Here is a 12,714-nt window from a genome sequence, read left to right on the forward strand (position 1 = left end):
GAATGTTTCCTTTGTTAATATTGTTCATAGCCCTATTTGACGGTTATCTTTCTACCGTACAATTTTTTTTAATTTATATGTTGGTTACGTTTTCCATTATGAATGGTCAAAAGCAGAATTTCGTTTTAGTGATGTTAATGTAGACACTCTATTCCTATTCCTTCTTCTTACGGTGCTTATCCATTCCAGATGTGGGCGATCAGCATGGCTATCCTAACTTTGCTTGCTGCTATTTGGAATACTCAGGTTTTGAAACGAAGGTATTTTTCTTCTCCCCGAGCTTTTTTTTCCAATTGCCTTGCCCTGAAGAAGGAGTTGCAGCAAGGCATATCTCTGTTCATTCTTCATAATATGGCCAAGATGACCAATGGTGTTCTTTCATTGTTTTAATAATCTCGCATTCCTTGCCCATTCTACGTAGGACCTCAACATTAGTCATACGATCCACCCATGAAATTCATAAAATACTTCTGTAACACCACATTTCGAAGGCCTCGAGTTTTCTTAAAGAAGCTTAAGAAATTCTCCAGGCCTCCACTCATTATACTAACGTAGAAAATACATTTTCTTAGATATAAATACAGACATTTTGGTACCAAGTTTGGACTTCAGAATGGATACTGTTTCATTTTTCCTACTATACATACATACAAAATAGGTTTTAACGAAGAGTAAAATAAATATAGATTAAGTCGTAATTGAGTGATTTTTGTGAATTATGTAAAAAAATTTAATAAAAACAATTATATAACACATTATATTTCCTTCTACTACTTATATTATTCTGTAATAAATTTACAAAAATTTAAACAATAGAAAAAACAATATGTTGAAAAATGTTCGGCAAACAACTTTGTTCTTTTTGTCCTCTCTGTAATTTGCCTCTAATTTTGTTATATTTCATGTTTCATTTATCTAGTAGCATGTTTATCAAAAAATAAAACCTAGTTTATTTGAGATTTTTTATTTTCAGTTGAATATTATAAACCAATGTTAGTTTTACGAATAATTAAATAGGATTAGTATATATTAATCATAAACAATATGTCCGTTTTACAATAAAAGTTATATCAAATATTATTTAAAAATTGAAAAAAAAATTGTTTAAACAAATTTGATGGTGTAGATAACAATTAATTTATTTAAATAATGCATATTCGTAATTTACGCAAAAAGAACATACGAATTAAAAAAGAAACGTAAAAAAGAAACTCATAATCGAAAACCAGAGATACAGTTAACAGCTCTTCTCATCGCTCTTCCAAGTTTCAAGGTCGGCCGATTTTAAGGGCGATATTTTAAAGCTTTGTGGACGATTTCCTTAGAAGGAAATATTTTTTTATAATTGATACATTAAAACCCTGAAGTATGTTCTTTCAAATGCTGCTAATTTTATTTTTTTAATTGTCATAATCAAAGCTCCTGTGAACTAAAAAAAGGGAGAACTTCGTCCCTAATTGTCCTAAGACAATTTTTTCTTTTTCTTAATTTGTAAAAAATTCAGTATTTCTAAATTTTTCTACGGGTAATGGTTAAAAAGTTTATTAAAATTGTTTATAAGCAAAAAATCAACATATTCTTAGAAAATAATTTTGGAATATTTAAAATACTTTTTTGTCATTTTTTTTTAAATAAAATTAATAGTATGAAAGTTCTTTCGTAAACTATCCGTAGTATTATTGTAACTTCAGTATTTTATGACTTATATTGTTGCAAAAAAAAATAATTTGGGATAAACAAACTAAATAACTTTTAAACTATTTGACAAATTGCTTTGAAATTTAAAATATAATTTAAGCACCAGAAGTCTTAGCAGTCCATGTAATAAGAAGGTTCTTACTTAATTTTTAAATAAGTTATGAACATTTATAAAAACTCGATATTTATGAATTATTTTGCAATTTTCTAAGCAACAAATAAGGATAGATATATTCAGCGAAAGCCATATTGTAGTATTTTATATGATTTATAAGATCCTTACTCTCAAATTTGTTTAAAAATTGTTAAAAATAAAATTTACCGTTTTTTGATCTTCATTTGTTTATAACTGTGTATATCATCAAAATAGGCTGTAGGAAACACATAGGTGATTTTTATAGATGTCCATATTACTGAAGAAAATTGTTTTCGGCCTGGAGGGGATGTGTCACGAGAAAAATCTTATTTCTCTGGACTATATATAGCATAGATTTGTTTGCATTTGAAGTGGTTATTTAGTGTCATCCTAAACTTCGTTCTAAAGTCGAATTGGGGTGTCATCTGGCAGTTTAAGTTTTAATTTTTTTTTTGTTTTGATAAACAGTTCAGATTTACATTTTTTTATTGTAATGCCTGATTTAAATTATTAATATAGTCTCTATACTTAATAAATCTTATTTTTTTTTTAAATATTTTACTTATATATATACACCGTTTTTAGGCGTCAATGCCCTTAGGTAAAGATGGAGGAGTATCACCAAGCCGCAAGCCTTTATCCCTTGCCGTACCGCTCCTTCATAGATCAGACACTAGTTTATTCCAGTCCAAGTCGTAGACTCTATTGAGTTTTATACTACGGCGTTGGCCTTTTATAAATTTCATTACCTAGCTGAGGCTCGAACCAGCGATCGCAAATCGATCGACTGCGCCTTAGCTAACTAGACTGTCTAGACCGACAGCGACAGATATTTTACTTTACTTCATTTATTATAGCTTGGTACTTGCTAATTTGCTTTTATCACATTTTTAATTTTATTTTTTAACTTTTATAATATATTAGTAGCTAATAAGTTAATAAAACATGTTTTTTTATATTCATGTGTATCTCAACACATTATATTGTTTATAAACAAGTAGATCACGTTGCAAAGCCACGTGGTAGGTGCCGGGTTAATATAGTTAACTTCTGCAGTTATTGTGTTACTTTACTTATACACTACATATAAGTCTAAGAGCTAGAGCCGAAAAATCATCGTCATAAGTAATATGGAGTTTGGCTTGTGAAATGTGTCCATGGTATGTTGATAATTATGACCACTTTTAGGCTGACACCTCAGTGAATACAGGAAGTAGCAATAAGGGATGAAACGGGCAAGTTAGTGTAGTCTTTAAAGGTTTTTACCTCCCATTTGATTAAAACTCCATCGATTTGAATGAAAATTGGTGACTAGTTAGAGCATACTTCAAGAAATAAAAATGATTTGGTGCAAACTTGCACTTTTACCCTGGGGGTGGATACCACCCCTTCCTGGGGGTGAAAACGATTTTATTAAAAATAACCAGAGAAATCGATAGAGGGACAAATTATTAGTAAAATTTTTTATATCATGTTATTAAAATAAATCAATACTTTTTGAGCTATTAAAGATCAAAGATTTGACTATTTCAGAGCACATGCGTGAAGTTACGGATGATAAAAAGAACGTATTAATTAATTGTATGTTACTAAAATATTATTTTTATATTATTTCGATATTATAAATTTAGTCCTCTTCCTCGACACCTAATGTTAAAAGAGGCAACCGATTATGTATGTATGTAGGTATGTATGTAAATTTAGTAAAAGTGTATTCGAATATGTCAAATGTACCCATTATTGGACACCCCCAGTTTCTGGACATATTCAGTTTATAATGAAAAAAAAAATTCAATTAAATATCGAAATAATATAAAAATAATATTTTAGTAACATACAATTAATTAATATGTTCTTTTTGTCATTCGTAAATTCACGCATAATATGCTCTTAAATAGACAAATCTTTGATCTTTAATAACTCAAAAAGTATTGATTTATTTTAATAACATGATATAACAGAATTTATTTAAAATTTGTCCCTCTATCGATTTGTGGGGTTATTTTTAATAAAATAGTTTTTACCCGCGGGAAGGAATGGTATTCACTACCAGGGTAAAAGTGCAAGTGGCACCAAATCAGTTTTGTTTCTTGAGGTATGCTCTAACTAGTCACTAATTTTCCTGCAAATCGATGGAGGTTTAACAAAATACCAGGTGAAAACCTTTAATGACTACACTAACTTTCTCCTTTCATCCCTGATTGCTACGTCCTGTATCCACTAAGGTGTCAGCCTGAAAGTGGCCATAATTGTCAATATACAATGGATACATTTCACAGGAAAACTCCATATTACTTATGACGATGATTTCTCGGCTCTAGCTCTCCGTGTATTACCACAAACTCTTTGGACTCCTTTCTTGTAAATAGGTACAAATTGATAGATACGTTTCAGTCTTCTGGTAGTTTTACCTACCTACTGTAGATTTCCATTTATACAATCATCTGGTTGATAGATCATAGTAGGTATTTCTAATTACCAATTCGTTTTTCCCAATATAAGCATTTTTGATGTTTTCCCATTGTTTCCCCATGCTTTATTTTCATTTTTTACTGATTAAGTATTCAATTTCTAGTTCCGTTTTTAATTTTTGTGTAGCTGTTTTATTTTTAAAAGCTTCAAAGTTATACTCAACATTTAGTCTAGCTCTAGAGATCATTTTAACTCTAAATCTAAAATTAATAATTATAGGTGAAGAAACGAAGCACTAAAAGGCCCAAAACCTAGGAATTTTGTGCAGTAAGATGCATCGTCATGCAACTGTTTGCATTCGATTCGAGAGTGTGTCAGGCAATTTTGTGAACTAAATTGATCTCCGTCAAACATTTTTGTGCATGAGAAAATGCATTTTCAAAGTGCATCTAGAAGAGATTTAAAATAAAAAATTTAGAACTCAGGAAATATTGACAAAAATAAGTTAAATTTTTAAATTTGGGGGTTTTGGATGTCACTGAAAACTAATTTCATGACGGCGATGGTCTCCGAGGTACTTGGTGACCAGGGTGGAATTCGTCCTGGGACGAAAATCGCGAAATGAACATTGGATCAAAAAACTGAAAAATACGTGTTTACATTTTTCAAGAACCTATCGAATAACATCAAACATGACCCTCCACTCCAATACCTGGAGGTGGGTTGGGGGTAACTAAAAATCTGAAATAAGAATCCCCATGTTTTATTGCAGATTTGGATTCCTCATGAAAAAATTGGTAACGTTTATTCCAAATATTTTTTAGAATTGTTAAGAGATGGCGCTAATAAATAGTGTTTTTCCGATTATAGCTCATCTATCCATAATTCGAAAAAATGTCTTTAATAAAAGTTACTTATTTTTACGTGGAGAATCCAAACCTGAAATAAAAAATGAGGGCTCCTATTAAAGTTTTCAACGTTACCACCGACCCCACCTCCAGGGGGTGGAGTGGAGGGTCATGTTTTATGTTATTCAATAGGTTCCTGAAAAATATTAAACATATTTTTGGTTTTTTATTTGGAAGTGTATTTCTCGAGATAATAATAATAATAATATTAATATCGTCAGTACTTCATGCAGAAAGCAGTACTACTCGCAACAGCCAGATGTGTACGGAAATTTTTGGGAGATACACCTGCATACCAAGTCACCTAGGGCTCGATAACACGGAAAGAGTCCCACCAGAGCTCAATCCTTTTGATACCGTAGGTATCTGGGATGAGTCAATTTTCCCCTTAGAGGGAGTGTGAGCCGTATGGCTAAATCTGGATATCGTCTTTATTATTTCTTCAATATAGAAATGTACATTTTTATATAAAACATAATATATTATTTTCAGAAATAAAGGGCGAAGTTCATTTTCTGAAATGTCGCCATTTACAGAAAATGTTCTTCCACTTAACCCGAAAAAGAAAAAAAAACTTATCTATATAGTGCCATTATAAAAACAACAATAATTTCGTTTCATTTACCAATTTATTCGAGCTCGAGCATTAGGTTCGTCCAGAACCAAAATTATGATTGAGAAATAAACAAATAGTCTCTAGATTTGGATTTAAACTGCCCAATGTTTAATACTTTTATTGTTGATGGTAATGAATTATACAAATGACATACCTGATACCTAAAAGACCTTCTAAATATCTCTGTTTTAAATTTCGGTATTGCCAGCAAACCTTTATATCTAATATTTAAGTTGTGTATGTCCGTTCGATACGTGATTTTACGATGAAGATAAGACGGTTTTTTTGTTAGAATTATTTTATGATAAAGACAGACTGTATGATGTACCCTTCTATTTTCCATATTCAGCCACCCAATTTCCTTAATTTTATGTGAAACTCTTTGTCTTCTGCGAATGCCAAATATGAGTCTTAGACAGGAATTTTGAACTTTTTGAATTTTATTCTTGTAGTGAGTGGCTAAATTAGGACCGTAAAGAGCGTCAGCATAATTAAAATTTGAAAGTACAAGAGATTCACACAAAATTTTCTTAACATTAAATGGTAGAAAATGTCGATTACCGTATATAATCTTAATTGAAGCGTAGGCACGCTGTATCAATTTATTTATATGTTTTTCGAATCTTAACTCTGAATCCATTAATACACCCAAATTCTTTGCCACATCAACAACATCAAGAATTGAATCCTGAATTTGGATTTGGATTGATGGTAAAACTAATTCCCTTTGATTTTTTGGCCCAAATATTAATATGTTTGATTTACTGGAATTGATGCATAGGCAATGGTTTAAAGCAGCTTCTACAAATCTTTTTAAATCGGCATTAATCAGATCATTAGCGTTTTTTAAATTTTCGATTGGGAAACTGTAGTAGAGCTGAGTGTCATCAGCATATAAATGAGCTTGGCATGACTGAAGCTTAGAGAGAAGATTAGAAGTATATAGAGAAAATAATAAAGGACCCAATATTGAGCCTTGTGGAACTCCTGAATTAATATTCAAAGAGTTTGAATTTTGACCTTCTATATTAACATGCTGTTGTCGCCCTTCCAAATAGCTTATTATAAGTAACAACGCATCATAGGAAAATCCTAAATACTTTAAAATGCTTATCATTAATTCATGGTTAATAGTGTCAAAAGCTCTGCTAAAATCTAATAAAATCAATATAGTACATTTTCTGTCATCTATAGCCGTAAGTATGTCATCGACAATATGCAAAAGTGCAGTTGTGCAACTAAAGCCTTTGCGAAATCCAGATTGAACATCAGGTAAAAGAGAAAATTTTTGTATATATTCCTTTATTTGAATTTCCATAGCTCTTTCCAATACTTTGGATAAAGTAGGTAAAATACTGATTCCTCGCAAGTCTTTCATTTCTTTTGGATTTTGTTTCTTCGGCAATACCCTCACAACTGCCCTCTTCCACATCGCCGGACAGACATTCTCTGTTAAACAATAATTTATAATATGTGTAATGTAAGGTACGATATGAGGACAACAAAGTTTAATTAATTTAATATTTATACCATCACACCCTCTCGCATTCGTTTTTATATCTGATATGGTCTTAAAAACAAACAAGTCATTAATTTCCTTAAATTTAAAGTTTTCATTGAGTAATCTATTATTATTATAAAAATTTAAAAGATGTTGGGGTGGTTTTTTATTAGGAACAGATTTTATAAAAGAATTATTTAGATCGTTAGGCTTTTTTAAATCCTCTGGAATATTTTTATTTTTATCGGGAAGAAATTTATTCAACTTTAGTGTCTTCCACATTTCTTTTGATGAATTATTATTGAATTGATGTATAAAGTATGCCTTTTTTTCTCTCTCAATAGCCCGATTAGTAAAGTTACGCATTTGTCTATAAAAATCTAAATGTCTCTGTAATCTAGTCCTTTTAAATTTGCTTAAAGCTTTGTCCCTCTCGTTCATCATAATTTTGATGACATATGTCATCCATGGTGCTCTGGCTTTAGTGACTCTAGAGGTAACTATGGGAATATGTCTACCAAATAAATTATTTAAGCAATTAACTAAGTACGATATTTTTGCATCAATATTTTCCTGGTCATATATTCTGAAAAATGAAGTATTAAACAAATCAGCCTGAAAGGATTCTTGATTAAAATTTTTAAAGCTTCTATATGTACACATTTTAGATTGTTGCGATGTACCACCTACATTTACCTTACAATAAACAATAGAGTGATCTGAGATGTTATGATGTATGACACCCCCCTCCACTGCAGCTCCTTTTTGTACTATTACATAATCTAGAAGTGTTGCAGATGTAGCAGTGACTCTAGTAGGAACGTCTATCAATTGACAATAATTCAGTGATTCTAAAATTGAATAAAAATTCTTAACACTACTATTGTCATAGTCAAACAAATCTAAATTAAAATCACCCATACAAATTATTTCATCTACAGTTGGTCCAATATCAATTAGACTATTTTCAAACTCATCCAGAAAAGAATTTAAATTTTTTTCATGAGGTCTATATATTACACCTATTCCAAATGTTTTTTTATGAACCGTAATTTTAATCCATAACTGTTCCCAGATATAATCCTGCCTACTTATAAGTGGTTCAGAACGCAATCCATCTCCAACATATATACATATTCCTTTACCTCTGCAATTTCTATCCGCCCGGTATAATTTATAATTATTAAAATTTAATTGGTCATCAACAATACTATATTTCAACCATGTTTCACATATTAAAAGAATATCTAAAGAATTATCCGAAACTATTTGTTTAATATTTTGCAATGAAGGTACATTATACTTGATCTTGCATTACAGCAACCTACTTTAAACATTTTGTTTTATTTTAAACAATTTGAATGCTCGAGTTCGAAATTAAAACAATACCAAAACAAACGATATCTAACTTAAACAAAAAATTGTAGTTCTTGTAGTTTTTGTTCCACCTAGATAAAAATCTAGTAACGGGGACAACTCAATTGGTCAAATGCTGCAAATATAATCCTTAACATTGTTATGCTCGTAAAAGATAAAAATAACAAACATCATGATTCTATCTGTTAATTTCAAAAGCCATTAAATAGAGAATAATAATAATACATTATATACTAAGTAAGTAGTTTAGCGACATCCTCCAGTGAGCTGATTCTTCTACCATTTTGTTGACCATTCAGTTTGACGTAAACTTGACCATAATTTGTCCAAACCACACCTGAACCATTAATTTTTTTCACTGCCTCCGTTACAATATTTAGCTGCTCTCTCGTTAAATCCTCTCGAATTATTATATTTGTAGACTTCAGTGACCTTTTATTTTTGTAAACAACATTTTTATAATAATTTGAGGAAAATTTCACCAAAACTGGTCTACTTTTGTGGGTTTCTTTCTTGTTCAGTCGATAGCAGAACTCTATACTTCTTTCATCTAATTCCAGATGCATTGTAGTTGTAAATATAGCAAGCATAGTTTTAGACAAATTTTCAGGACCCGATGGTTCAGGAACTCCATAAATTCTAAGGTTGGTGCTTCTCCCCATTTGTTCCTGTTTCTTTTGGTGATTAACAAGAGATTTGATTGTCTCTTCCTGCTGCTGAAGTTTTCTAACAATACTTTGATTTTCTTCTTCGAGTTTGGCAATTTTTTCGTTATATTTCTCTTCAATAATCCCAGTTATAGTTTCGGTAAGCTTGAGGATAAACTCATCTGCTGTGCACAGTTTAACAACAAGGTCTTTAACTACTGAGTGCAATTCATCCTCTCCCTTACCACTTTGACTTCTATTACCATCTCTACCCATTTTAACAAAACAAACTTTATAAAAACTTACTGCAAATCAGCTAAAAATCAGCTAAAAATATTTCTATGTATCTATGTATTTACGTCCGTGGTCATAACTTCCACTTACAGACAAATTTTCAAAATTATACGTGCACGTTTACCACATATTCCAATACTTAATCGCAGCACCGCAAAACCACGTCTACTCTGTAAGGCACATTCTTTTCGACTCAGATATTAGACCGTTTCTATAATTTACCTAGGGTATCACTAAAAAATTGTTTTTTCCGATTATAGCGCCACCTATCCACAATTTGAAAAAATGTTTTAAAAAGAAGTTGCTTATTTTTACGTAAGCAATCCAAATCTGCAATAACAAATGATGTTTCCATTTAAAGTTTTAAAGTTATCTCCACCCCACCTCCAGGGGATATAGTGGGGGGTCATGTTTAGTGTCATTCGATAGATTTTCGTAAAATATTGAACACGTATTTTTGAGTTTTTGATACAATCTTTATTTCGTGAAAAATTCGAACGTACCGCGAATTATTCGATCGTCCCAGGCGACGAGTTCCACCCTGGGCACCAGGTGCCACGGAGGCCATCGCCGTCATAAAATTCGTATTCAGTGACCTCCAAAACCGCCAGTAAAAAAAGTAAACTTATTTCCGTCAATATTTCCTGAGTTCTAAATTTTTCATTTCCTATCTCTTCGAGATGCATTTTGAAAATGCATTTTCTCATGCACAAAATTTTTGCCGGAGAACAATTTAGTTGAAAAAATTGCCAGACACTCTCTCGAATCCAATGCAAAAAGTTGCATGACGATTCATATTCTACTTCTTCTTCTCCCTTCTTGTATGTAGGCTTTAAGCCTGTTTCTTCGTCAATATTAGCCTCCTAAATTATTTAAGTTATCGCACCAACTTTTTCTTGGTCTGCCAATACTTCTTCGTCCATTTGGTGACTTATCTCGTGCTATTCGTACTATCCTATCCTCTGCCATTCTGCTAATGTATTCGTTCCACTGCTGTTTCTGTTTTGTCACCCATCTATTTATGTCTTCTACATTGCATGATCTTCTTATGTTTTCCCTTCTCTCTCTATCCAACAGATTTTTCCCTGATATTCGTCGAAGTATTTTCATCATCTCTGTTGTTTCTAGTAGTCGTCTCGTTTTAGATGTGTCAGGTCTTGTCTCCGCCGTGTATGTCAATATAGGTCTAATTGCTGCTTTATAGATTCTTGCTTTTGTGTCTTGTCTTAGGTGTTTGTTCTTCCAGATTGTGTCATTAAGCTTTACTTGCTTTTAAGCTTTGTTGTCATACTTCCTCTTCAACATCTCCGTAACTGGTTATATCTATTCCCAGATATTTAAACCCCGCTTCCTGCTTTATTATTTTCCCATCAATTTCGATTTTACATCGTAGTGGGCATTTAGATGTTGTTTCATCGATTCATCTTACTGCACAAAATTCCTAGGTTTACTGCTTCGTTGCCTCGTCTATTAGTAGAATAGGGTCAGAGCCAATATCTACTCCAGGGTAAGCAGCTACTCTTTCCTTGATGTTTGCGAATCGCCTATTACAAGGAAATAACCTAATTGGTTTCTACTTTTGTGTTGGTTAGTATCTCGTGTAGATTTCTACACACATAATGTCTGGGTGATATAGTAGGTATTTTACCAGTTCTTCGTTCTGATACATTTATTAACATATATCCTCGTTTATTCCCTTTTTAAGTCAAAAGATCCGATGAGTTTTAACAAAAATAAAAAAAAGTAAAACAACATTTTAAATAAATAAAAGTTTTTTTTTTAATTTTATTTTCTTATTTCTAATATCACAGATATTATTAAAAAAATGAATAACCATTTTCAATTTCGTTGCAAAACGAAAACACAGCCAAACCATATTCTAGTCCAATCAGAGAGCGCTGCAAGCACCCCTACCGGTTTCGAAACTTATTAGTCTCTCATCAGGAGGCACATAAAATGCTCTCACTGATCCAACCAAAACAACACCCCAGCGTGCAGTCCCGGATTGCAACGAACGAAATGGCATAGATGCCCTAGCGGCAACTGCTAGCAAAAAGACCAAGCTTTCACTCTAATGGCATATAAAACAACATAATGCTATTCTACATCCCACCAGAATAAAAACAATGGGAACCTTCTCTGGTTATACCTCCGACGCTTCTACAATTTGCAAGCCATACGGATGCTGAGACTAAGGAAGATGAGGGAATTCTACAATTTACAATTCACGTCCCATCTGCTCAGCGCGGTAAAGTTCCAACGAGAATGGTTCCCTTCATACTCCACACAGAGTAAATGTAAATAAAAAATGATATATATTATTAAAAAAATTATATTATTAATATTATTTAACCTAATACACTAATCTAATTTTTGAATCTAATAATGATTTTTTTGCTGATCTAATAAGAAACACTTTGTCCTCAAGACTAGCTACCTGAAAGCTAACACTTTTATCGGGATTTCTCGTAGCATTTACTACTGGTACTGTCAGTCTTAGTTTCTCATTAACTAAAATCTGTGCAACATACGCGGCATCATCAAATGCGGGTAACACACCCTCAAATTTTAAAGTCCTTGAAAGGCTATCGTCCTTTTGGACCAGTTGTGTTAGAACAGTGTTGATTTCCCTTAACTTTTTGACCTCCTCGTACAGATCCCCGGCAATATCGGAAACTTTGAGGGCTATCTTGTAGCCAGTGTCACTCTCGTTATCAAGATGAAATTGTTGGCCCGATGACGCGTGAAAGTTGTTCTCCTGGGATCCTTCTGACGACGTGGTCGTTATATCTGAAACAAATTTAATCTCTTACGAAAATGGCTTACAAAATCAGAAATTGGATTGTTGGTGGATGCATTGGTGTAACAGTAAGGATTTATATTAATATTTAACTAAGTTTATGGGTGACTGTAATTTTACTTTTGTTTCAATTATCATCAGATTTTTCGGTTTGTGCTTTGAATTATCGAGGGCTGAGGAAAGTAAGGTTCCAAACGCCATTTAACAAAGTTTTCAGGAAACAAATTTCTAATTTTAAACTATCATAACTTCGTTATTTGAAGGACTGTAAATGTTAAAATTATTTTATACTAGTGTGGTAAATTGTGACAATGCCTCCCGTTAG

At 32.1% G+C, this 12,714-nt stretch overlaps 1 protein-coding gene across 1 annotated transcript in view; it reads right to left on the minus strand.

The window, feature by feature from the left end:
• Positions 1 to 11,905: 11,905 nt before the first annotated feature.
• LOC114324785 (uncharacterized) overlaps positions 11,906 to 12,714 on the minus strand; it is a 59,461-nt gene continuing 58,652 nt past the window's right edge. The window contains exon 3 of the mRNA XM_028272633.2: positions 11,906 to 12,379. Within this exon, the coding sequence (XP_028128434.2) occupies positions 11,943 to 12,379 (437 nt within the window). The 3' untranslated portion in view covers positions 11,906 to 11,942. The remainder of the gene's footprint in view (positions 12,380 to 12,714) is intronic.

Source organism: Diabrotica virgifera, chromosome 5 (assembly GCF_917563875.1).
Source record: "Diabrotica virgifera virgifera chromosome 5, PGI_DIABVI_V3a".
In the NCBI taxonomy this organism is placed as follows: domain Eukaryota; kingdom Metazoa; phylum Arthropoda; class Insecta; order Coleoptera; family Chrysomelidae; genus Diabrotica; species Diabrotica virgifera.